At 48.4% G+C, this 22,372-nt stretch overlaps 1 protein-coding gene across 3 annotated transcripts in view; it reads right to left on the reverse strand.

The window, feature by feature from the left end:
- The window catches only part of TLE2 (TLE family member 2, transcriptional corepressor), a 53,462-nt gene that overhangs the window by 2,477 nt on the left and 28,613 nt on the right, over positions 1-22,372 (reverse strand). For 2 of the 3 annotated variants that reach the window (XM_084826241.1, XM_084826240.1), the window contains exons 9-18: positions 22,142-22,186; positions 21,113-21,253; positions 12,968-13,103; positions 11,069-11,229; positions 10,376-10,452; positions 9,391-9,640; positions 8,425-8,672; positions 5,504-5,651; positions 5,039-5,189; positions 3,545-3,621 (exon numbers count right to left, since the gene is read on the reverse strand). In XM_084826241.1, the coding sequence (XP_084682367.1) occupies positions 3,545-3,621; positions 5,039-5,189; positions 5,504-5,651; positions 8,425-8,672; positions 9,391-9,640; positions 10,376-10,452; positions 11,069-11,229; positions 12,968-13,103; positions 21,113-21,253; positions 22,142-22,186 (1,434 nt within the window). Of the gene's footprint in view, positions 1-3,544; positions 3,622-5,034; positions 5,190-5,503; positions 5,652-8,424; positions 8,673-9,390; positions 9,641-10,375; positions 10,453-11,068; positions 11,230-12,967; positions 13,104-21,112; positions 21,254-22,141; positions 22,187-22,372 lie in introns of all 3 variants that reach the window. The other variant, XM_084826242.1, reaches the window with a different exon arrangement.

The raw sequence follows: 22,372 nt of genomic DNA on the forward strand, positions 1-22,372 counted from the left end.
TCTTGGCTGATTTTTCACTGGTTGCCATCCAGCTTGGTGCCAGAACCATGCTAATGAACACTGTAGCAGGAGAAATGGATGGTTAAACAGCTGGGATGCAGATCCTGGGTCCCAGGCATGGCAAGCCATCAAGCCCTTCAGAACATAAGAAGGGCCCTGCTGGATCAGACCAAGGGTCCATCTTGTCCAGTGTTCTGTTCACACAGTGGCCAACCAGCTGTCAACCGGGAACCCACAAGCAGGACACGAGTGCAAATGCACCCTCCCACCCATGTTCCCCAGCAACTGGTGTACATAGGCTCACAGCCTCTGGTCCTGGAGGCAGCACAGAGCCATCAGGACTAGTAGCCCATGGCGGGGTTGAAGGTGTTCGGAGACACACAGGAAGTTTAAGTTGTGGAGATTATGCATAAGAAAAAAGCCCTGCCTGGCACCAAGAAGGACAACCAGAGATTCAGACCAGCTCAGTCCTTTCGGTACAACAAGCCTCTGTCAAAGTCCTTTCGTTCTGATTAGGTCACAGCCTAAGCGAAACAGGATTCAAGTCTACAGATAGAAGATCTACACAATAGTCCTCCAGTAGGTTCGACAATGAAACAAAGAAAGCCACATCAGCATGATGCCAGGAGCACTCGGGGTCTCATAGGGGGACAGCTCCTGGACTTTGCACAGACCTGGTCCCAGACAGCTCCTGGACTTTGCACAGACCTGGTCCCAGACCACGTCAGACTGCTGGATCAGAGAGACAGTTTCTCGGGGCTGCTGTCTGGAATTCTGCCCCGGGTCAAGTTTATTTCCCTCCCCAAGGCAAAAAAAAGGGAGAAGCATCTCAAGTTCCTTAGGGCCATTCAACACTGTGTAAACATTCAGGCCATAGAACCTATTCCAGACCAGATCAGGGGTTTACTTAAATCGTCTTCTTAGTGCCCAAGAAAAATGGAGATGTCGGAGTGATTCTGGATCTCAAGTGGCTAAACAAGCACCTGTTAAGGAATCATTTCAAAATGTAAGCTCTGACATCCATCATGGCAGGGCAACACCAGGACGTCTTAGCTTCAATAGACCTGTCGGATGGATACCTTTATATTCCAGTCAGGCAGAAGCATTAAGCGTAGCTCTGTTTCTGGTGCAACACGCACCACTAACAATATCGAGCACTTCCCCTCAGGCTCACCTCGGCCCCCTTGGGTCTTTACTGGTAGCCATGGTTGTGCACCCTCAGATCCAGGGTTTTTTTCTGCACCCATACCTAGACAACATTCTGAGGAGTGCCATGTCTGAACAGAAATGCTTCATGGATATCCAGAGGACACTTTCGAGCCTGATGGAACATGGGTCTGTAGTGAATGTGGAGAAGAGTTTCTTAGTCCCTATGCAGCCACTGGAACACCTGGGAGTGATACCAGATAGCTCCCAGTTCAGGATGTTCCTCTCGGCAGAACGTCAGTCCAAACTCTCACAGCTTGCAAGTTCCATCCCGTCAGAGACATCCTCGAACCTCATGACGCCAGCCAAACTTATGGGCATGATGGTGTCCTGCCAGGACCTTGTCCATTGGTCCAGGTTCAATTTCCGAGAGTTAGAAGGTACTGCTTCCCTTCCAGAGCCAAATTGCCAATCGGGTTCCCGTGAAGGTTTCGACCCCTGTCCAAGTTAGACAGGAAATTGCAACCCAGCAGACTATCCAAAAGGATCGGTCTGGAGGCGTCTGATCAGATCGTAGTCACAACTGATGCCACTCTATTTGGATGGGGGGCTCTGCTGGATAGGACGTGGTTGGCCTTGGAAGCACAGAAGAGCCTCAACTGGGCTGAACTTCAATCAGCGGAGACAGCATTGAGGGAGTTCCAGCACAAGGTCACGAGCAGCTGTGTTCTCATTCAAACAGACGTTTAAGCCGAGGCTTACCGGAACCGTCAAGGTGGGATGAAATCCAGGTCGCTCAGCAAGGAGGCGGCAGAGCCATTCAGCTGGCCCGAGAGGTGTCTCCCATCAGTCACAGCAGAACAATTGGCTGGAATGGCAAACGTCATGGTGGGTTGGCTCAGCAGGACATCCATCCAGGAGTCAGCATCCAGGTATTTCACTGGCGACTCGGCGCTTCGCTTGCCCATTCTGGATCTGTTTGCAAGCGCACAGAATGCTCCAGTTCCTATCTCCTTGAGGTTTCAGTGCAACAAAGCATTAGGCACAAAAGCTCTGGAGGCAGATGGCCAAGAGGTCTCCCCTTCAGCTTTCCACCTGTACTCCTGTTGCCCCAGGTGTTGCAGAAAACAAGGCAGGTGAGGGTGGAGGGGCTTCTCATTGCTCTGTTTTGGCCCAGGTGTCCATGGTTTGCAGAGCTCAAGGAACTAGCAGGGCGCTGGCAGCTTCCACTCCAGAGGGATTTGCTCTCCCAGGTCTCAGCTCTGCATCCACAGGCAGAACGCCTCTGTCCAACAGCCTGGAAACTGAATGGATCTGGCTGAAACAGCTGGGTCATGCAGCTGTTTCAAATCAGGCCCTCAGGTTCTGCATCCCTGCCACATACAAACTGATGTGGATGCGGTCTCCTCCTGTTGCAGACAGGCTACTTTCCTGGGCTGCACCTGGGCTGGGCGTGCGGGCAGAAGCAGGGCAGGCCTCTGATCCAGATGGGCTGTGCCAGCCTCAATGTACTTTCAACAATTCAAGCCTGCAGAGCCAGGCACCTCCGCTTCACATCCTTGCCTCAGCCCCAGCTGTTTAGGGCATCTGGGATTCAGCAACAGAGTGCCTCCAGGCTTGGATGACCCATTCGTCCATGCCTAGCACTGTATGCGCCCGATCTCGGAAGCTAAGCAGGGTCAGCCCTGGTTAGTCCTTGGATGGGAGACCGCCTGGGAATCAGGCTTCCTGCATGGAGCAGGGGGTTGGACTCGATGGTCCTGTAGGCCCTTCCAAGCCTATGATTCTGTGACCTCTCTTTCTCCCGTGAGGCGTCTGCACGAATGGCTCGGTTCTTTTATCTGCATGAAAACATCCTGCAGTTTTGCCACCGCTATTCTGCTTTTGCTACATGTGGGGAGGGGCAAGGAGATTATATATACACCTTAGCTTGGATCCAGATTGACACTGGATGCACTGTGCTGGTGGAGGTGGACTCCCCCGCCTGCTCCTTCCCACAGCAGACCCTCCAGCCCCCCCCCCCCCCGAGAATGCTACACAGAGTCAGGAGCCCCTGCTCAACGGGGTGAGCTGTGGTGTGGGGGGAAGGGGGGATTCCTCCAAATCGGGCACATTGTGGGAAATTAAAATGCAGCTGGACCGACACACTGTGCTGCTTGTCATGTCCTTCACAGCACTGCTGCCTGCAGCCGCCAAGGAAGACCACAAGCAGAGGAAGGGGGGCACCAGACTTTGCCCACGGCCCCTTCAAACCTGAAGTTCAGCCTGGGCTGTACTCAATAGCGCCTCTCCACCTCTCGAAACCTAGGAATTCCCACAACGGTGGCTGTTTTCTGCTGACAGCATCACCCACACACACACACATAACTCCCAGTCCACAGCTCCCTGCCTCCCATACCTGGAAGATGCTCGCCCCATAGGGCGTCCGCCACGCATTCAGCAGATTATCTTTGCCAGTGCTGATAAACCATTTCCCTGTAGGGAGAGAGGGAGAAAAAAAAAAACCCAGAGGATTGATTTGATCTGCATCGATTTTTATCTGCTGGAGAGAGAAGGAAGCTATGGCGGCGGAGGGAGGAAGAGACAGTTGGCTTTGTCACCTTCTGGCCCACACAGGGCTGTTTCTTCCTTCAAGGGCTCTGCTTTTTACACAGACAGGCAGCCAAATCAGTTGCAAAGTCCTGCTGTTTGTTCCTCATATCCAGAAGGAGAGACTGCTTCTGGGCTTGGAAGCTCCATTTAGCTACCTGGTTATCATCGACCTTATCCTCTGTAACAGGAGCAGGGAGTGTGTGGCCCTCTAAGTGTTGTCGGACTGCATCTCCCAGCAGTCCTAGCTAGCTTAGCTAATGGTGAAGGATGATGGGAGTTCCCCATCATGGCTCTATGAGAAGAGCCCTGAAGGATCAGACCAAGGGGTCCATCTAATCTAGCATTCTGTTTCCAACAACAAAATGCCTCCGGAAAGCCCACAGGGACTACAGCTCCTGTCATCCTAAGACAGCACAGCTGAGGATTATGGGAGTTATAGTCCAATCCATCTGGAGAGTGCTAGGTTGGGGAAGGCAGGTTTACAGCATCCAGGATTCAGAGGTAGACTGCCCCTAGACTTGAGGGCTCTATTTAGCCATCATGAGCCACAACAGTGGAGAGACACACCCTCCTCTTTCATCCATTGGAGGCTGGTGGCTCCGATTCATGGAGCTGAAGGGTACCTTACAGATCATCTAGTCCAGCCCCCCGGCTCACGATGCAACTGCAGCATCCTTTACAACTTCTGCTTAAAATACCTCCAGCCCACCACCAGTCAACCTATCTATAACCCCTCTTTTAAAGCCATCTGGGCACTGCCTCTTGGGGCAGGGAGTTCTATAGGCTTTGTGTGAAAAATGACTTCCTTCTGCGGGTTTCAAACCCCACGACTCAAATGCTTCCCGAGTTCAAACACACTAAAACAGGGGCGTAGAACGTCAGGACTGCAGTCTGAATCTGGCCCAGCTATGGTCCAGATCTGTCCTGCACAGTGCACAAGATGGCCCCCCCCTTCCCCTGTCACCATCCTCTTTACGCTGATTGGTGGTTTCCCAGCTTTTGCAGTTTGTCCTCCCAATTCTAAAAGGTGAAAAAGGCTTCATAATTTGCAGCAAGAGCTTTAGGCTAACATGCTGTTATTCTGGTCCCAGCCACCACTGGAAAATGACCCCCAAAGAAGTTCGACACCCCTGTCCTGAAGGGTGACAGGAAAATTTCCTTTTTCTCACAACGTTTATGATTTTATAAAACCACTGTCACCACAGCTGTCTTCTTTTCACATGCTCTGTTTATTCTGTGAGCTGATGCCTGCCTTAAACAAAGGCCTGAATCTTACACATGCCGGGGCTCACACACCTACCACAGGAAGCAAATTTGAGGGAGAGGACACAGCTCTCGTGAAGGTGGAGCTGGTACTTCTCCGCTTTCGTCACATGCAGGATCTCAACGTTGCTGCTCTCCATCCCGACTGCCAGCCATTCGCCGGTGGGGCAATAACCTAGCGAGAAAATCTGGGGGTCAAGGGAGGGTGGGAAGAGACACAGAATCAAGTGGGTGCCTCCTTAAGCGCCCTGCTCTTACACTACCAAACACCCCAGGTTAAATCCATTTGGAATAACTGTCACCCGAGAAAACATGAGATGGGAAACGCAGCTGTTCCACCAAAGCTTGCTTTTTTCCTCTTCCCTCCCCCTCTGCTTTTCCTTGTGTCATGCCTTTTTAGACTGTATGCCTGCAAGCAGGGACTGTCATGTTTTTACTGCTCATATGTCAGCTGCTCCTCTAAGTGCCTTTCTGGCTGAGGAGCAGGATATAAAATGATGACCTGGGAGCTGAAGTCGTGCTGCTGAAGCTGCCGGCCCTCGCGCAGGTCCCAGCACCGCACAGTGTTGTCCAAACCCCCAGTCCAGAGCTTGGTGCCGTAATTTGAGATGTCGATGCAGCTGGCGCCATCCGTGTGGCCCTGGAACTGCCTGGGGAGGTGAGAAAGAAGACTAGGTGGGGTGGGCCACCTCCTTCTACAGCTCTCCTCTCCTCCTGCTGTGAACTCTGACCTCCAGATTTCATTCATTCATTCCTTTCGTTCATTACATTTCTATACTGCCCCTTTGACAAAGCTCTCTGGGCCTTTCACAAAAATTAAACTACTTCTTCTATCCTCGACATTATCACCATTACCTCCTTGGAGGAAGGGCAGGATATGAATGTGATAACAACAACTCCTGTTGTTATGACATTCAGGTATGATACGCTAGGTTGTGGGGCCACATGGCATTTGGTGCTAAATGCCTCATTGCAGTAGTGTGATGTATTTATTTATTTTTATGGGAAATACTAGGCATGGGGACCCTGATCAAAAGTGGAACCATGGCACGCAGGGAGATTTTTTAAAACCCTTTCATTCCCCCGCCATGATCCTGATGGAAGTAACTTTGGGGTACTTTACACCTTCTTTGCATTTGCTTTACGCTTGTTGAACCTTTAAAACATAGTGCCATTCAATGTTCACTGAATATAAATTAGTTATATTTTGTTGGTATATATTGTCTGTGTGATTTTAAACTTTTTATATTGTGTTTAATGTTTTAACTTCTGTAAACTGCCCAGAGAGCTTCGGCTATGGGGCGGTATAGAAATGCAATAAATCATCATCATCATACATTTTCTGCCTTTTACAACTGTACACAAACATCAAAATAATGCAAGAGATAATATAATATAATATCCATCCTACACTGACTTCTTTGGGATTAAGCCCCACAGAACTCAATGGGGCTTAATTCTGAGTAGACATCTTTAGGACTGCGTAGCGAAAAAGCAAACTGGCCAGCAAACAGCAACAGTTAAAGCAACAGCAGTTAGTGGCAGCAGCAGAAGTATAACAAAATTAAGATCCTTTTTTTTTAAAGGAAATTTAAATAAGACTCCCTTCACTGCCTGTCTAAAAAGTAAATTTAAATAAGACTCCCTTCACTGCTTGTCTAAAAAGTAAATTTAAATAAGACTCTCTTCACTGCCTGTCTAAAAAGTAAATTTAAATAAGACTGTCTTCACTGCCTGTCTAAAAGTGAGCAATGAGAGGGCTGGGCATAGTTCCCTTAGAATCATGGAGCTAGAAGGCACCTTAGAGATCATCTAGTCCCTCCCCCCACCCACCCCACTCGATGTACAATCAGCAATGCAGGATGCAACTGCAGCATCCTTGACAGCTTCTGCTTAAAATGCTTCCAGCCCCCTACCCCCCGACTGCCAAACTCACTGTTAGGAAGTTTCTCCTAATGTTGAGTGAAATTCTGCTTCCCTACAATTGCCACCCATCAGTTTGAGTCCTGCCCTCTGGAGCAACAGAGAACAAGCTTGCTTCATCTTCTGCAGGTATTGGAAGACATCTGTCATGTCTCGCCTTAATCTCTTCTCCAGGCTAAACACTTGATTTTAACCTTCCCCAGCTCCTCACAAACGTATCAAGGACTGGAATGAATATTTGGAAACATTAAAAAATGCGCCAGCATTTCTGCCACCCAGATTTTGATTGGGACATTGCAATTTGCCATTTGGATGTGAAATTTGATCTCTAAATTAGAATCGTTTTAGACTTGCCAGCCTCTCTCGACTGTTTTGACAAGCATCGCATTCGGAATCTTGTCAGTCTGCAGGACTATATACCATTCCATGGCACCTAGCAAATGCTGTCAGGTACCTCTGATCAGGCTGCATACATATTTACTCAAACATAAATGTGAGTTTAGTGTTGAGTGGAGCTTTCCCCCAGGTAAGCATTTCAGCCTAACTCCCCCAGAATGCCAGCCATCAACTATAATAAATTACTATATACCTTTGCATGTCATCTATAAAATGCTGTAAGGACGTAAATATCACTGCATGCCAACCATCAACTATAATCAGTTACTATATACTTTTGCGTGTCATCTATAAAATGCTGTAAGGAGGTAAATATCACTGCATGCCAACCATCAACTATAATAAATTACTATATACCTTTGCATGTCATCTATAAAATGCTGTAAGGAAGTAAATATCACTGCATGCCAACCATCAACTATAATCAATTACTATATACTTTTGCGTGTCATCTATAAAATGCTGTAAGGAAGTAAATATCACTGCATGCCAACCATCAACTATAATCAATTACTATATACTTTTGCATGTCATCTATAAAATGCTGTAAGGAGGTAAATATCACTGCATGCCAACCATCAACTATAATAAATTACTATATACCTTTGCATGTCATCTATAAAATGCTGTAACGACCTAAGCACCACTGCATGCCAACCATCAACTATAATCAATTACTATCGACCTTTGCATGTCATCTATAAAATGGTACTAAATACCACTATATGTCAACCATCAAATACTTATGGAAATCCAATATAACACAGGACAATGGATATAAACAACGACAGTAAACCCTGCGGACTTGAACGTGGTTCTCCCTGGTCCTATGTCTGGCACTCTGACCACCACACCATCCAGCTTAGGAACAGAGGAAGCTGCTTTAAACAGAATGAGAACATTGGTCCATCTAACTCAATACTGTCTACTCTGACTGGCAGCAGCTCTCCAGGGTTTCAGGCACGAATCTTTCCAGGCCCTACATGGAGATGTGGGGGATTGAATCCTGGACCTTCTGCCTTCAAAGTAGGGGCTCTATGACCAAACTGCACCCTCGCCAAAGGAAGCTTGGGAATGACTGGGCTAAATGCCATGCCATCTCACCTGACCATGGTCTGGTTCTGCAGATCCCACACCACGATGTTTCCGTCGCTGCAGCAGGAGAAGCAGACCTTGGCGTCGGGGCTGATGGCCAGGGCATAGCAGGCGGGGGCGGAAGAGGTCAGCTCCGCCTTGATCCGGGGGGTAGGAGCCGCCAGGTCCCAGATGGACAGGGTGCTGGCCTCCCCACCAACGATGAGGCTGCGGCCATCTGGAAGGAGCTTGCAGGACCGGATGTAATTGTCGCGGTTCTGGAGGGGGGAACGGCAAGGAGCAATACAAACCATGAACCCTCCACTCCTGTCCACAAGGAGCTTTAAATCAGCAGGAAACATGAGATTTCAGTCGGCCCAGCTCACACACTTTCAAGCGTTCTCTTCACAGCCATGAGGACTGGAAACTTGCTCTCCTTTTCTTTTGTAATGAAAACAGAGGTTGTCAGATAGCTGAATTATACACCCAGGATCGCCATATCCTGTGCTCTTAAAAAATAACCACAGATTTCATGTCAACACACAGCCCACCCTGTGCATGAATTTATTACAGTTAGAAGACATGCAGCTGGTTTAGACTGACCTTTTGTCTTTTTTTTAAATGTAAGGGATTAACAACATTCATGGAAGAGGGTAATACAAATGGCTGTTAGCTAATAGCAGAAATACCGTCTTCAAGGGCCATTTTCTCCTGCAAATCTTAGGGTTTCCTACAAATCTTGGCTTTCCCCTGCTGATACCTCTCTTCTTCTGCTTTGGTGGTGCTGTTCTGGCACTCACCCACGGAGGTTGCTAACAGAAGAGATGATGACAATGACCTCACTTTGTACCAAAACCGACACAGGGCCACTTACAAGGATGATAAACATATACAACAAAACAAGATGTGCAAAACGGTTTTTAAAGTAAAAGTCAGTCTTGGAGAACTCTAGGAAGACGCCTAGCAAACTATGTCTTCTTCTCTCCGCGTACCTACCAGGCAATCGAGTTGCGCCACAGGGATCTTGGCGCCTGGCTGCCCCACGTCCCACACCTTCACGCAGCCTTTCCCTCCTGTGTAGACGTGCTGGGTGGAGTTGCTGATGGTGACGGCGCAGACCACCTCACCGTGGGACAGTGTGTGGAGCTGGCGGGCATGGCGCGGGATGCCAGAGCCAATCAGGGCGTCGGGCGGGAAGGGGACTGGCTGCATTTGCCCATCGGCGCTCACATGGAAGGAATACGCCCTGTCAGAATTGGAATTATTACCAACTGTGCTTAGATGGGGAATTGCACCGACCAGGCCTGCGTATGCACAGATACCCAAAGAAACCATGTAAACTTTAATGTGGTAACATTAAGATTTACTGATTTGGACAGTGCCGACGTAACACGGCACCTAAAGTAGTCTTTCAAGGACAGGTCTCTGCCCCAAGGCGTGTACAGTCTAAATGTCAACAGCAGGGGAGAGACAGAGGCAAAGGGATGGGACAGAGAATCCAGAGCAGGAAGTGATGAATGGGAAAAAGTGTGGCTGCAGATGGGGTTGAGGATGCAAAAATAGCAGCTTCTGAGCATGGATCTGAAGGATGGTGGAAGACAGACAGAGAGAGGTGGTACTTCATAAACGTTCTGCAAAGGGGCAGCAAGGGAGCTTTGGAAAACTGAGGGCGACAGTTGGGAGACCCAGGACTGTAGGCAATGATTCAGTAGGAAATAAAAGCACGTAGACCATAAGCCCCTTGTGTGTGGTACTCTCCTGTTCTTGAAAGCCCATGAAGCTCCATATGCACTGCTGCCATTGGGTAAGTAAATTAGTCCACAGAACCCCAAGCCAAGAACGAGAGAGCTTGTGCTGGACTCAGAAAAGGGTGGGAAGCCAGTGTAGGGGTCAGTGGGTCAGCGTCAGATGCGCCCCACTAGAAGCCCTGATAAGGCATCCACGCCCCTCTCACCCCAGCACGTGTCTCGGCAGTACTTACGGCTTGCTGCCTGGAACAGCAGGCAAAGAAGCGGAGATGGGTGCAGCACGCAGATGTGGGTGAGATTCAAAGGCCACCTGTAGAAACCGAGGAGGGGTATATATGGGCAAGAGGGAGAGACTGCAGCTTCCTAAGTTTTTATTTATACCAGCCCTTTCTTCAGAACTATGAGGACTAGAATCTTACTTGATCTTTAAGGGAAGGACCATAGTGTAGTGGGAGGGCCCCTGCTCTCCACACTGAAGGTCCCAGTTCACAACTCCCAGCGTCTCCAGTTAAAAGGATCAGGGAACAATTGATGGGAAAGACCCTTCCTCTGTCCCAGACCCTAAAGAGCCACTCCTAGCCTTAATAACTCCTGAACTAACATGTGCACTGGGACGTAATTAATCGTCCTTTGGATTCCACAGTGCTCCAGATTTTGCAATGCAGTTCTCAGTTCAAAAATATCTCATAATGGATTTAAATATACATATTCTTAGGATAAAAGTAAAATTTAGAAATGCAGACTTTGAGATACAATACGTTTATAAATGTGTATTTTATGAGAGAAAAAAGTCAATCAATTACAAGTGTTTAAACGCACATTGTTAATTTTGTTTAAAAAAGCAGATCAATGAAGAACTAGGACTGAAGGGACTTATGAATTAACACATGAGAAACTGACACGGATCGCACAGAGACTCAGCTTACCACGGGAGATCGTCCATACATCACCGCCCCGCTGATCTGTGGGGAGAGGTGGATGCTGACGTATGAGCTGGGGGCGGCCAGTTCACCGTTGAGGGCAGCATGGGGCATGATCCCAAAGGAGGAGGCAAAGGATGTTGTCATGCTCAGAGGGCTCCGTAGGGCTGGCATGGAAAAACGGGGAATGGTGGGAAGAGAAAGATATTAATATCTTCTGCAAAGCAGAATAAATCAGTACTTGCTACACCACCCTGCTGCTAGATGAGGAATTGCATAGAAATCAAGAATTATTATTATTTAATTAATTAACAACTCTGGGTTGGATCTGGATTTAGTAATACTCAGAGTAGACCTATTTAAATCAGTTGGGCTTGAGTTAGTTATGGTTCATTTAAGTCCCACTGATTTCAATGGGCCTACTCTAATTATATAGGGGCCGCGGTGGCTTAGTGGTTAAGATGCTGAACTGCAGACTGGAAGGTCGGCAGGACAGCAGTTCGAGACCCGAGTGCCGCATGACGGAGTGAGCTCCCGTCTCCAGTCCCAGCTCCTGCCAACCTAGCAGTTCGAAAGCAAGGAATTGCAGGTAGATAAATAGGTACCACCTCGGCGGGAAAGGTAACAGCGCTCCGTGCACCTCGGTGTTCAGTCATGGCGGCCACATGGCCACGGAAGCGTCTTCGGACAGCGCTGGCTCTTCGGCTTAGAAACGGGGATGAGCACCGCACCCTAGAGTCGGACACGACTGGTTGGGGACACCTTTACCTTTACTCTAATTATGGCTAAGGGTGCAATCTTAAGCATAGCTGGCTGGGGAATGCTGGGAGCTGTAGGAATTTTTTCCTGTTAAACATGCATAGAATTGGACCCTTAGTCATATTTTTAACCCGCCCATTAACAGGCCTGCTCATTCTGATATTGAGCGCCAAGCAACTGGTGACCTGAAACAGCCCCCCGTCCCCTGCTGAGGGCTACCGTCTCCCCACCCCGGAACCTGCCCTGCTCACTCCATCTTTCCCTAAAAGAGTATGGCATAGCGACCCAACAAGAATTGCCTGGGGCCATCTGCAAAGAGCAATGGCCACGCAGCAGCATAAAACAGACAAGAATGGATGCTGCCGTGTTCCACAGATTCATCGATTCAAAGCTCTTTGTTATCAATTTTTAAAAGTGCCACCGATCAAACCAGGAAGGAGATTAAAAACAAACTGGTTCATTATTTTTAAATACAAGGAACTTACCAAAAATACGGATGCTGTTATGGGAGAGAGAACGGAGCGCCTCTTCCAAACAAGCAGCGCTGGTACCACCAAAGGAACATAAGGCTTATATGAGATCGGACTTTTGGCCCACCTAGCATATTACTGCCTATTCTGACTGCCAGTGGGTCTCCAGAGTCCTGGGCAGACAGACGGTCTTTCCCATCACCTCCTTTTGACTGGAGATGGCGAGTACTGAACCCAGAACCTTCCGAATGCAAAGCAGGGACTGAGTTATGGTCCTTCCCCATCTCAAGTCTGGCAGAAAGGAAATAGATGCTCCTAAGGCAGTGCCTGCTGAGACAGCATCTAAAAGCGAAAGTGCTGTTGCTTCATTCCCATGCAATTGTATGCAGATTTAATCGATCAATAAAATTGATTCAAACCTGTAGCCTTGATCAAACATATCAAATGGGCAAAACAACACTGTATCGTAAACAGCATAGTCATCCCCAAACCGATGTCCTGCAGATGTGTTCAGCTACAACTCCCATTGTCTCCAGGCAGCATGGCCATGATGGGAGTTGTAGTCCAACACATCCAGAGGGCATTAGAACTGGGGAAGGTTTCAGTAGAGAAATTGGCAGGATTGATTTGAAAACCAAACCAAACAAGAACAGAACAAACAAAAAAGGCGACTTACTGATGGAGTCTGTGGTGGAGGGCTTAGAGGCAATCTGTTGGACCTGGGAGACACAACTTGGGCCAAGCCCAGGGGTTAAGGAGTCATGTGGTGGTGACAAGCTGGTCGACTTGCAGGTGGCAGAACTGGCCTCATTCTGGAAGGGAAAGGCCGCTTTAAGAAGGGAGCTTTAGAGGATGGTTAGACACATTCAAAATCTTGTCGGTGGCTGCCAGGCCCAGCCCTAATGGCTGAATGGAACCTCCAAAGTCAGAGGCAGTATATCAGAATTCTGGAAGCAGGGGGGCAAATTACAGGCATGGGCCATTGCCTTCACATCCTGCCTGTAGGCTTCTCATGGGAAACTATGGAATTCGCTACCACAGGATGCAGTGATGGCCTCCAATTTGGGTGGCTTCAAAAGGAGGCTCGATAAATTCCAGGAGGAGAAGGCTATCAACGGCTACTAGTCCTGATGGCTCTGTGCTACCTCCAGTACCAAAGGCAGTGAGCCTATGTACACCAGTTGCTGGGGAACATGGGCGGGAGGGTGCTGTTGCGCTCATGCCCTGGTTGAGGGTTTATTGTGGGCAGCTGGTTGGCCACTGTGTGAACAGAGTGCTGGACTAGATGGAACCTGGGTCTGATCCAGCAGGGCTCTTCTTATGTTCTTATGACAGCAGTTCAGCGAGGGCTGAACTTAGGGGCCAAAATCCAGCCCCTACATAACCACGTGTTGCATTATAAACACTCCTTTTATTATTTTTACTTTTAAAATCTATTATGCTCTTCTACAACAAAATGGGGCTTATTCCTAAGCGAATGTGTTTACCATGAGGGCAGCAACAAGGAGGAAACAGACTCCTTTTTATTCTTTTAGTCATGATGGTGCCATGAATTAAGTGAGTTTACAAAGCAAAGCTGCACATGCTCAGAGTATGGATGGAGAGAGAGAGAGAGAGAGAGAGAGAGAGAGAGAGAGAGAGAGAGAGGTTAGCAGGTTTTTGTTTTATATTTATTTGGAATTTTGCTGTAACATATCAGGACTGTAGAAGCAGTTAATAGCATGCTTCACAATTGAACAGTGGAAGAGGGTGGCTGCATTTTCAGTGGGGTGGTGAATCCACTCCGGAAGCACCTTGGAGAGCTCCTTTAGAGTTCTGACTGGTTCTGGCTGAAACCCGGAGCGGATTCACTGCCCCACTGACATCGGAGCCTCCAGCTGCCAATGCAACTGAAATAATACACATGGCCATGTAAGGACCCCTCCTCCCACCCCAGTAGGATCCTTAAGTCCAGGGTCTTAAATTACTTAGGTGCACAACTGACTGTGCAAAACAGGATGCGAGACTAGATGGACCTGACACCTGACCCAGGAAGGCTGCTTTTGTGTTCTTAAATAATGGTTTTCACGAAAGCTTGATATCACAGTGTTCTTAGAGATTCATTTGACTGGTAGTGGTACATATTAAGGAAGGGTACTTGAGGGGGCAGAAAAGAGAAAAGCAAGAAGAAGCAATAAGACTATGGCTTCTTTGCAAGCTGGTGGCAGAATCTAGGATTACAGGCAATGCCACAGTAACACTTACCAGAGGGGTTTCACCAAGAAGGAGAGGCAAGCTCTTTAGCTTGTAAAAATTATTATTGTTGTTGCTGTTGCTGTTGTTATTATTTGCATGTCTGTACCGCCCCATAGCCAAAGCTGTCTGGGCGGTTTACAGAAGTTAACACATTAAAATACAATAGACAAAGTTTAAAAGCCATTGACATAAAAGCACACAGACAACATATAACTAAAACCAACTCTGAACAGTCATTTCAAAGTGCCTCCTGTGCCTGTAAAAAGTGCTACTAACGAGATATTACACTCCCAAAGACCCCAATTGATCACAATTAAAACAAAACAAACCTTGGATAGCTCCTTTAGAGGTCTGAACTGGTTCTGAATGAAACCTGGAGTGGATTCACCACCCCACTGACATCGGAGGTTTTGAGTACAGTTGGAATTTGAATTTTTCAGAAATGGAGGATCAACCATCGTTCATTTGTTTCTTCTTCCCAGCAACCCTTGGGCTGTGTAACACTAGGGCCAGACCACGGGGCTCAGGTCTGATAGCCCACGGTGCAAGCCCCCCGCCCCCAAAATAACTGCTTAACAGGCAGTAAGGTGCCATGAAGGAAAGTCTCACAGGAGCTGGTTGAAGGCTGCAAAGGCTGCGATTTTAAACTGAAGTACTTTCCGAAGTGTGAGTAGCAGGCAGCAAACTGAACCGCTCAGTTGCTGCATTTCCCCCCTTTGTCTCAGAATAATTGTGAAAAACTGACATCAGAAGAGCCCTGCTGGATCAGGCCGTTCCCACAACAGCCAGCCAGATGCCCCAATGGGAAGCCCACAAGCAGGATATGAGTGCAACATAGCATCCAGCTCATGTCTCCCAGCAGCTGGTACTGAGAGGCAAACTGTCTCTGGAATATATAACCCTCAATACTGCTTGCCATTATAGAATTATCCTCCATGAAATGGTCAAAACCTCCTCAGCTCAGCAACTGTACTGACATATGAAATATGCAACGTGCTGTGAAATGAGAGTTTGTACCATCTTGGTGTCACATAGACCCAAACCTCTTGGGTGTGCAACATCGCAATGCTGCACATCCAAGGCATTGGGGTCTAAAAGATGCATGATAGGCCTGGGAACCTAAATGGAACCTCCTGGATTATGGCAGTCTACCTTTGAGTGCTGTCTGCTGTGAGCAAGCATCAAAGGAGGGATTTTTCCTTCCTTGTGGGCTTCCTAAAGGCATCAGTTTGGCCGTTTGGAGACACAAAACCAGACTAGATGGACTTTCAGCCACTGTGGTGTAGTGGCTAAAGTGTAGGACTGGGAGCTGGGAGATCCAAGTTCTAGTCCCCACTCAGCCATGGAAGCTCACTGGGTGACTTTGGGCCAGTCACAGACTCTCAGCCCAGCCTACCTCACAGGGTTGTGAGAATAAAATGGAGAGGAGAATAAAGTAAGCCGCCTTGGGTTTCTTGCAAGAGGAAACAAGGCGGGATATAAATGCAATACACAAATAAATAAAATAAAGGACCCCAAATGGGTAAAAACTCTCATGTAACAACATGTGCCATTTTAGTAAAACCATCAAATTAAAACAAAAATGTTAGAGACCAACCAGCCCTGTATATCGTAGGACCTACAACGTCCAATGGACTATGAAGGAAACCCAGTTATGAAAACATTTCCTGCAAACTTTGCTGACATGGTTTTTCCGCCAAAGGGTCCCCCGTGAACAGCAGTGTTGTTTAGGATGCTGATAATTCTAATACTTGTCCATAATTACAGTTCCCGAGGACTCTTCACAACAGTGAAAATTTTTCTGTAAACATGGTTTAACTTAAGCATAGCAACAGGGTAGCTCTCTGCTACGAACCTGTATTGCTTTTATAGCGGCCATGGGCTTTGCCCTCACAAAGAATCCTGGGATTTTGTTAGCTTGGGGAGGAGGCAGTGGAGACTGGAGGTTCCAGTGTCAGTGGGCAGTGAATCCGCTCTGGGTTTCAGTCAGAACTCTAAAGGAATAATCCAAGGTGAGGATTTGGTGCCGCACTGAGCCACCAGCCTCCGCTGTGAGGGGGTTGAGAATTCTCCATTTAAGATCCCTCACTTTTCCTGACAGACACACCACAAATTCCACTGGTGTCAAATTAAATGGTTGCAGCAGGTACAGACCAAGTGCAGTGTTTTGGGTGTCATAAGCGGAAAGCCCTGCCAGCTTATTATTTCTTTTATTTGTTACATTTATAGTATATCCCACCTGTTTTCCTACAAGGAGCTCAAAGCAGTCTACATGATCCACCTCCGCTCTATTTTTATCCTCACAACAACCCTGCGAGGTAGGCTAGGCTGAGAGTTAGTGATTGGCCCAAAGCCACCCAGTGAGGTTCATGGCCAAGTGGGGACTAGAACCTGGAACTCCTGAGTCTCAGTCCAACACTCTAACCACTGTACCACAGCGGCCGAAAGTCCACCTAATCTGGTTTTGTGTCTCCAAACGGTGGCCAAACCGATGCCTTTAGGAAGCCCACAAGGAAGGCACAGAGGAAGCATCCTTCCTCTGATGCTTGCTCACAGCAGATGGCATTCAAAGGTAGACTGCTGTAATCCAGGAGGTTCCATCTAGGTTCCCAGGCCTATCATCCATCTCCAGCCTTCCCAGGCTTAAGAATACCCAGAAGGCTTCTTATACACACACAATTTTCCTGGGGGGTGGAGGGAAAAGTGGACCTGCAGAGGTCAAGATTAAAACCTTTTCTTTAGAGAGAGGAGAGTATTCATGGCAAAGGACCACACAGGACAAATCCCCCCATGTCCAACCCCAACTCCTTTGTGCCTGTCTCCCTTCTGCTGTAGGGAGGGAACCACAATCTCTTTGCTGCACAGCCAGGTTCAGGTTCCTACTTTGGGGGATTGTGTCCATCTTAATCCAATTGTCCCCCATCTGTGCATGGGATGTGTGTGTGTGGATCTGCCCCTCAGGCCGTCTGGGGCCTGGGAAGCTTTTCCTTGGAGTCCCGCCATGCTGCTGTGGGGTTTGACAGAAGAATCAATACACCCTTCTCTTCCACAGCTTTCCACTCACCCTGATGTTTCAATCGGAGACCTTGGCAATTTCCAGGCAATCAATAGAATTTGTATGGCTCTTGGTTCAACTGTATGCATGTGAGTATGTGTGTTTATACACACACACACACACACACACACACATATAAAAGAGAGGTGGGGGGAGAGGGCAGGAGAGGCCAAGGGAATTTATACAGGCAGCCAAACGGAAGAGAAAAACAAAACAAAAAGTGCTACAAAAATCATCACCACATCAATGACCTGTGTTTGGGAAGAGCTTCTCCCCTCTCCCAGACAATCCAGCCCAGATGGCACTATGGCAAGTCCCTCTCCCCCCTTGCCACCCCCCTCTTCATCCTCACTCTCCTTTCCGCCCCACAAGCCTGTGCTAATAGCAATTAATTATACATTAAAATCGTCTGAGGAATTCAAAGCCCCGGGTGGGCTGCTAATTAACCGAGCTAAGCTAGCCATGCATTTGAGGAGGGGGTGCAGGAAGGGGGAGAGGCAAGTGAGAGAGAAGAAAAGAGAGGGGTGTGTGTTTGCTATTTGGAAGAAGGAGAAGGCAAATCAGGAAATGGAACCCAGGCATCTGGGCTACAAATTATGCAATCCTGGGGCAGATGTTTGTTGGGGGGGGGGAAGGTATCCATGCTGTGCATAGCAACCCTGTGTCATTCCGAGAAAGGCGAGATCAGAGGGAACACCTTTGCTGGATGTTCCCAACAGGGGCCAAGCAAACGTCTCTGGGAAAGCATCAGGCGGAGAACTTTGACAGGCAGCCTAGAGGCATGAAACGAGGGCGTGGTTTTCAGACATACATTCAGACTGGACCTATTTAGTTATGGCAATTGTATACCACCTTTAAGGGAAAACTCCCCCGCCCCCAAGATGGTTTCCAGAAGTTATACCAACTGATATCAACAAAATAGAAATGAAAACCATTGCCAAATTTGTCTTTTCGGCTGTAAAGGTTTGTAAAAGAATTGTGTCCATTTAAGCACAGCTCTGCCTTTTCTTGTTTTAATTTTTAATCCTCCCCTTCTCATTTTAGACATGCACTTTTATTTTTGCCTCTGTTTATTACAGAGAATTATGCCTTTGATCCTCTCTTCTGCTCTTTGAACACATCTGTGTGGATAATAAACAAGGGACAAAACGGAGCTTGCAGAAGCAGATATACACACAATGATGGAGCAAAATCAACCATTTAATAAAAACCAGCTGAAAACAACAACATACCGTCCAGTAAAATACAAAACTCCAATAAATGTTTCAGCAGTAGGAGCGGAAAACCATCTCAAATTCAACAGCCCATAAAAAAAGAAGGAAGGGCCTTCTTCTTAAGAAAAGGATCCGTTTAACCATCCTGGTTAAGAGCTCTTGCCAGACGCATAAGAACGGTAAGAAGAGCCCTGCGGGGTTGGATCAAGACTCCCCTATCTACTCTAGCATGCTGGTTTCAACACTGACCAACCAGATGCCTCCAGGAAGCCCACAAATAGGGGCACAGATGCAACAGCCCTTACCAATGGGGGCTGGTGGGTCTGATGTCAGTGGGGCAGTGATCTGCTCCAGATTTCATCAGAACCAGTCAGAACTCCAAAGAAGCTATCCTTGGATAGCTCCTTTAGAGTTCTGACTGGTTCTGACTGAAACCCAGAGAAGATTCACTGCCCCACTGACATCAGACCCACCAGCCCCCACTGGTCCTTACCCTGAATGTCTCCTCTGAGGCAGACTACATCTGTAGATGGAGGTTCCATTTAGCTGTTGCTTGACCTCTCTTTCGTTAATTTGCCTCATCCCCTTTTAATATCTCCAAAGTAAGAAGAGCTGTCTTCGTACTTTGAAGACCAAGGTGGGTCCATTGAGCCCAGCATCCTGTTTCCAACAGGGGAGAGCCAGGAGATTCTGAGAAGCCCACAAAAGGACACAAAGGCGACACGCCTGCCCTGCTGTTTGTCCCCCAGTGGCTGTTACTTAGAGATAGACTGACTCTGAACCTGGAGGTTCCACACAGCCCTAATGACTAGTAGTCATTGATAAACTCTCCCCCTCCATGAATTTGTCTAATCCCCCCTTTGAAAAGACACCAAGAACAGTATCTCAGCCACATCTTGCGGCAGTGAGTTCCACAAGTTAATGAAGCGTAGTGTGAATAGCTGTGAGCCAAATGCCTCTGGGAAGCCCGCAACCAGGATATTGAGGAGATGTCCTCTCCCTACTATCTGTTTGGGTATACTTTGGGTCCATGCTTGGGCAATCTCCGGCCCGCAGAGGCTCCCAATCTAGAGGGTTGGGCATCCTCTGTGGGCCCCACCCACCCACCTCCTCAAGCCCTGCCCCCTGACCTGGAACTGACTGGGGGCCTGGGGAGAAGGCAGGGAGAGGAATCCCTGAGTTATTTCCGATCCTGTGGGAAGCCAGTTCCCAGCCACCACAGATCATCCACCCGATGCAACGGCCAGGGATCAAATGTCCTCAGGGGCGTGGCTGATGCCATTTGGCTTGTGGAGGGCAGGCTGGGATGGTCATTTGACCACCCACCACAGTTCAGTGGCCCACCCCTGCCTTAATCAAACATATCGGATTTGGGGATAAATTAACAAAGGAACTTTTTTTTTCTTCCCTACACTCTTAGGGTCTCTCTCTCCACCCACAGTATTTATTTGTTTTTATTTATTTGTCGTATTTCTATCCTGCCTTTCCTCCAAGGAGCCCAAGGCGGGTTACATGATCCTCCTCCTCTCTGTTTTATCCTCACAAGAACCCTGTGAGGTAGGTCAGGCTGAGAGTCAGGGGCTGGCCCAAAGTCACCCAGAGAGCATCATGGCCGAGTGGGGACTAGAATCTGGATCTCCCCAGTCCCAGCCCAATGCTATACCCACTATACCACACTGGCACCATGTCACGTTCCCTTGTCCTCTCCCTCTGCAATCAACACACCTTCGAGCTACACTTCTTTATTAGTAAAGGACTCGCTTCCTTACAAATGCAGGGTCTAGGAAACCCTCAGACTGCAATGAAATAGCTAATCCACGCACCTACGACTATCAAGAGAGGAGACGAAGCGGAAGTTAGAGACGTTGCCAGCAGTCTGGGCAAGAACTTCTCTGCCAGACCCGCTTGGCAGGGATGCCCCTCCCGTGGGGTGGCTGCCTCCGACGCTGGCGTCCGCGAGTGGCCAGCCTGGCGGAGCGTCCGAGCCCTGCCCCTAAGTTTCCCCACGGACCCTGGCATCCCTCAAGTCACGCCCCTCGCCCTCCTCCTCCTCTGAAACCTGAGTTCTCGTGGAGGAGGAGTGGGAGACCCGTTCAGGCTGGGCCATCTGCGTGTCAAGGTCCTGGGAAGAAAGTCTCTCCGTATCTGGGCTCGCTGGGGAGGGTGCCTCCCTCTCTTCTGGCTGTTCCCATTCTGATTCCGAATCTGAGCTGCCAGACATCTCCACACGCTCAGATTCATTCCTGACACACCATAAAATATTATCCTGGCTTTGACTTGGACAGACAGACAGATATTGCACAGCCCTGCAGCTTACCAGATTCTGTTCCTTTCCTTTGAGCGGTGTGGCGCTCCGACTGGAAGCCAGTGAGGGTGGGCTGGTGGGGATGTCTCTCCGGCTAGACAGGAGCTTAGCAGTGGATGCGCAGGCAGGACTTCCATGCTCGGAAGTGGGGTCCTGGGCAGCAATGAAAGGAAGCAAGGGGAGCAGAAAGAAGGAGAATTACCAGCTTACATTTTGTAGAATTATTTGGCAATGGCAAGGGGGCAGGGCCTCAAGCCAAAGAACCCAACCCAGCCTGCTGGGGTCCCCCCAAAAGCCATATCCTCTTCCCCTCCACTCCCCAACTGCCGATCTATTTGGTGGTTGCTTTTTTGCATAGTTTTCCCGCTATTCTGAAAGGCTGAAATGCTAAAGGTACTGGTGGGGACAGCTCTAAGCTCTAAAGTATTCTGCATTTCTGGACCAACCTCCTTTGGGCTTTTGCCCTGCCCACCCCCGGAACGCGGCCCCTGAGAGCTTCTCTGAAATGGAATTTGACCCTTAGCTGAAAGAGGTTCAACACCCTGAGTTAGGGATCTGGGAAAATCTTCTGATGCAAAATCTTTTGCAACAAATCCACATTGCTGGCTGTGATAAGGAAAAGTACCAAAAGAAGCACTACATGGCTTGTGATCCTGTAGTCAAAGTGGTTGCTTCAGCAACAAAGGTGTGCTGTCCTATAGCCAGGGTGGCCACTTCAGGGATGAAAAAATATGTGCTGTTTCAGTGGCCCTCTGAGGGTAGCAAATATGCTTCACAGGCCAAGAGGTGACTGCTTTTGTCCCGCAAGGCCTCCAAATGAAAAGGCCAGAATGACCCCAGAATGCGGCCCGGTGTGCAATACATTTTTTTGTGCACTTCTGCTCCAAAAGTGGGCAGGGTGGGATGAACTCTGCAACCTGCATGAATTATTCAGAATTGCTCTACCGTGTTTACGCTCTTGCATAATTTAAGCCTATGTCCATCGGGAATCGCTCTCGCCTGACGCTCGGGACAAAACCTTTCCACAAACCTGCCACGTACCTCATCCACGACCAGGTTGTAATCGCTTTTCTCCCCGTCGCTCTCCTGCAAAAAAACAAAACAAAAACAAAACCCTGGAAGGAATGTATGAGGCTGAAGCTGGGTTTTGGTTCCTTATTCCTAATTCCCAACTCCTTATTTAACACAGAGGTGAATGAACAGCCTGAATAAGGAACTGATATGTATATGCCCCTGCACCACATTTAAGCTTTGGGTCACTGCCATGATGGG

The sequence above is a fragment of the Heloderma suspectum genome, chromosome Z (assembly GCF_057233095.1).
Source record: "Heloderma suspectum isolate Gila_16-S chromosome Z, 16-S_ref, whole genome shotgun sequence".
NCBI classification, from domain to species: domain Eukaryota; kingdom Metazoa; phylum Chordata; class Lepidosauria; order Squamata; family Helodermatidae; genus Heloderma; species Heloderma suspectum.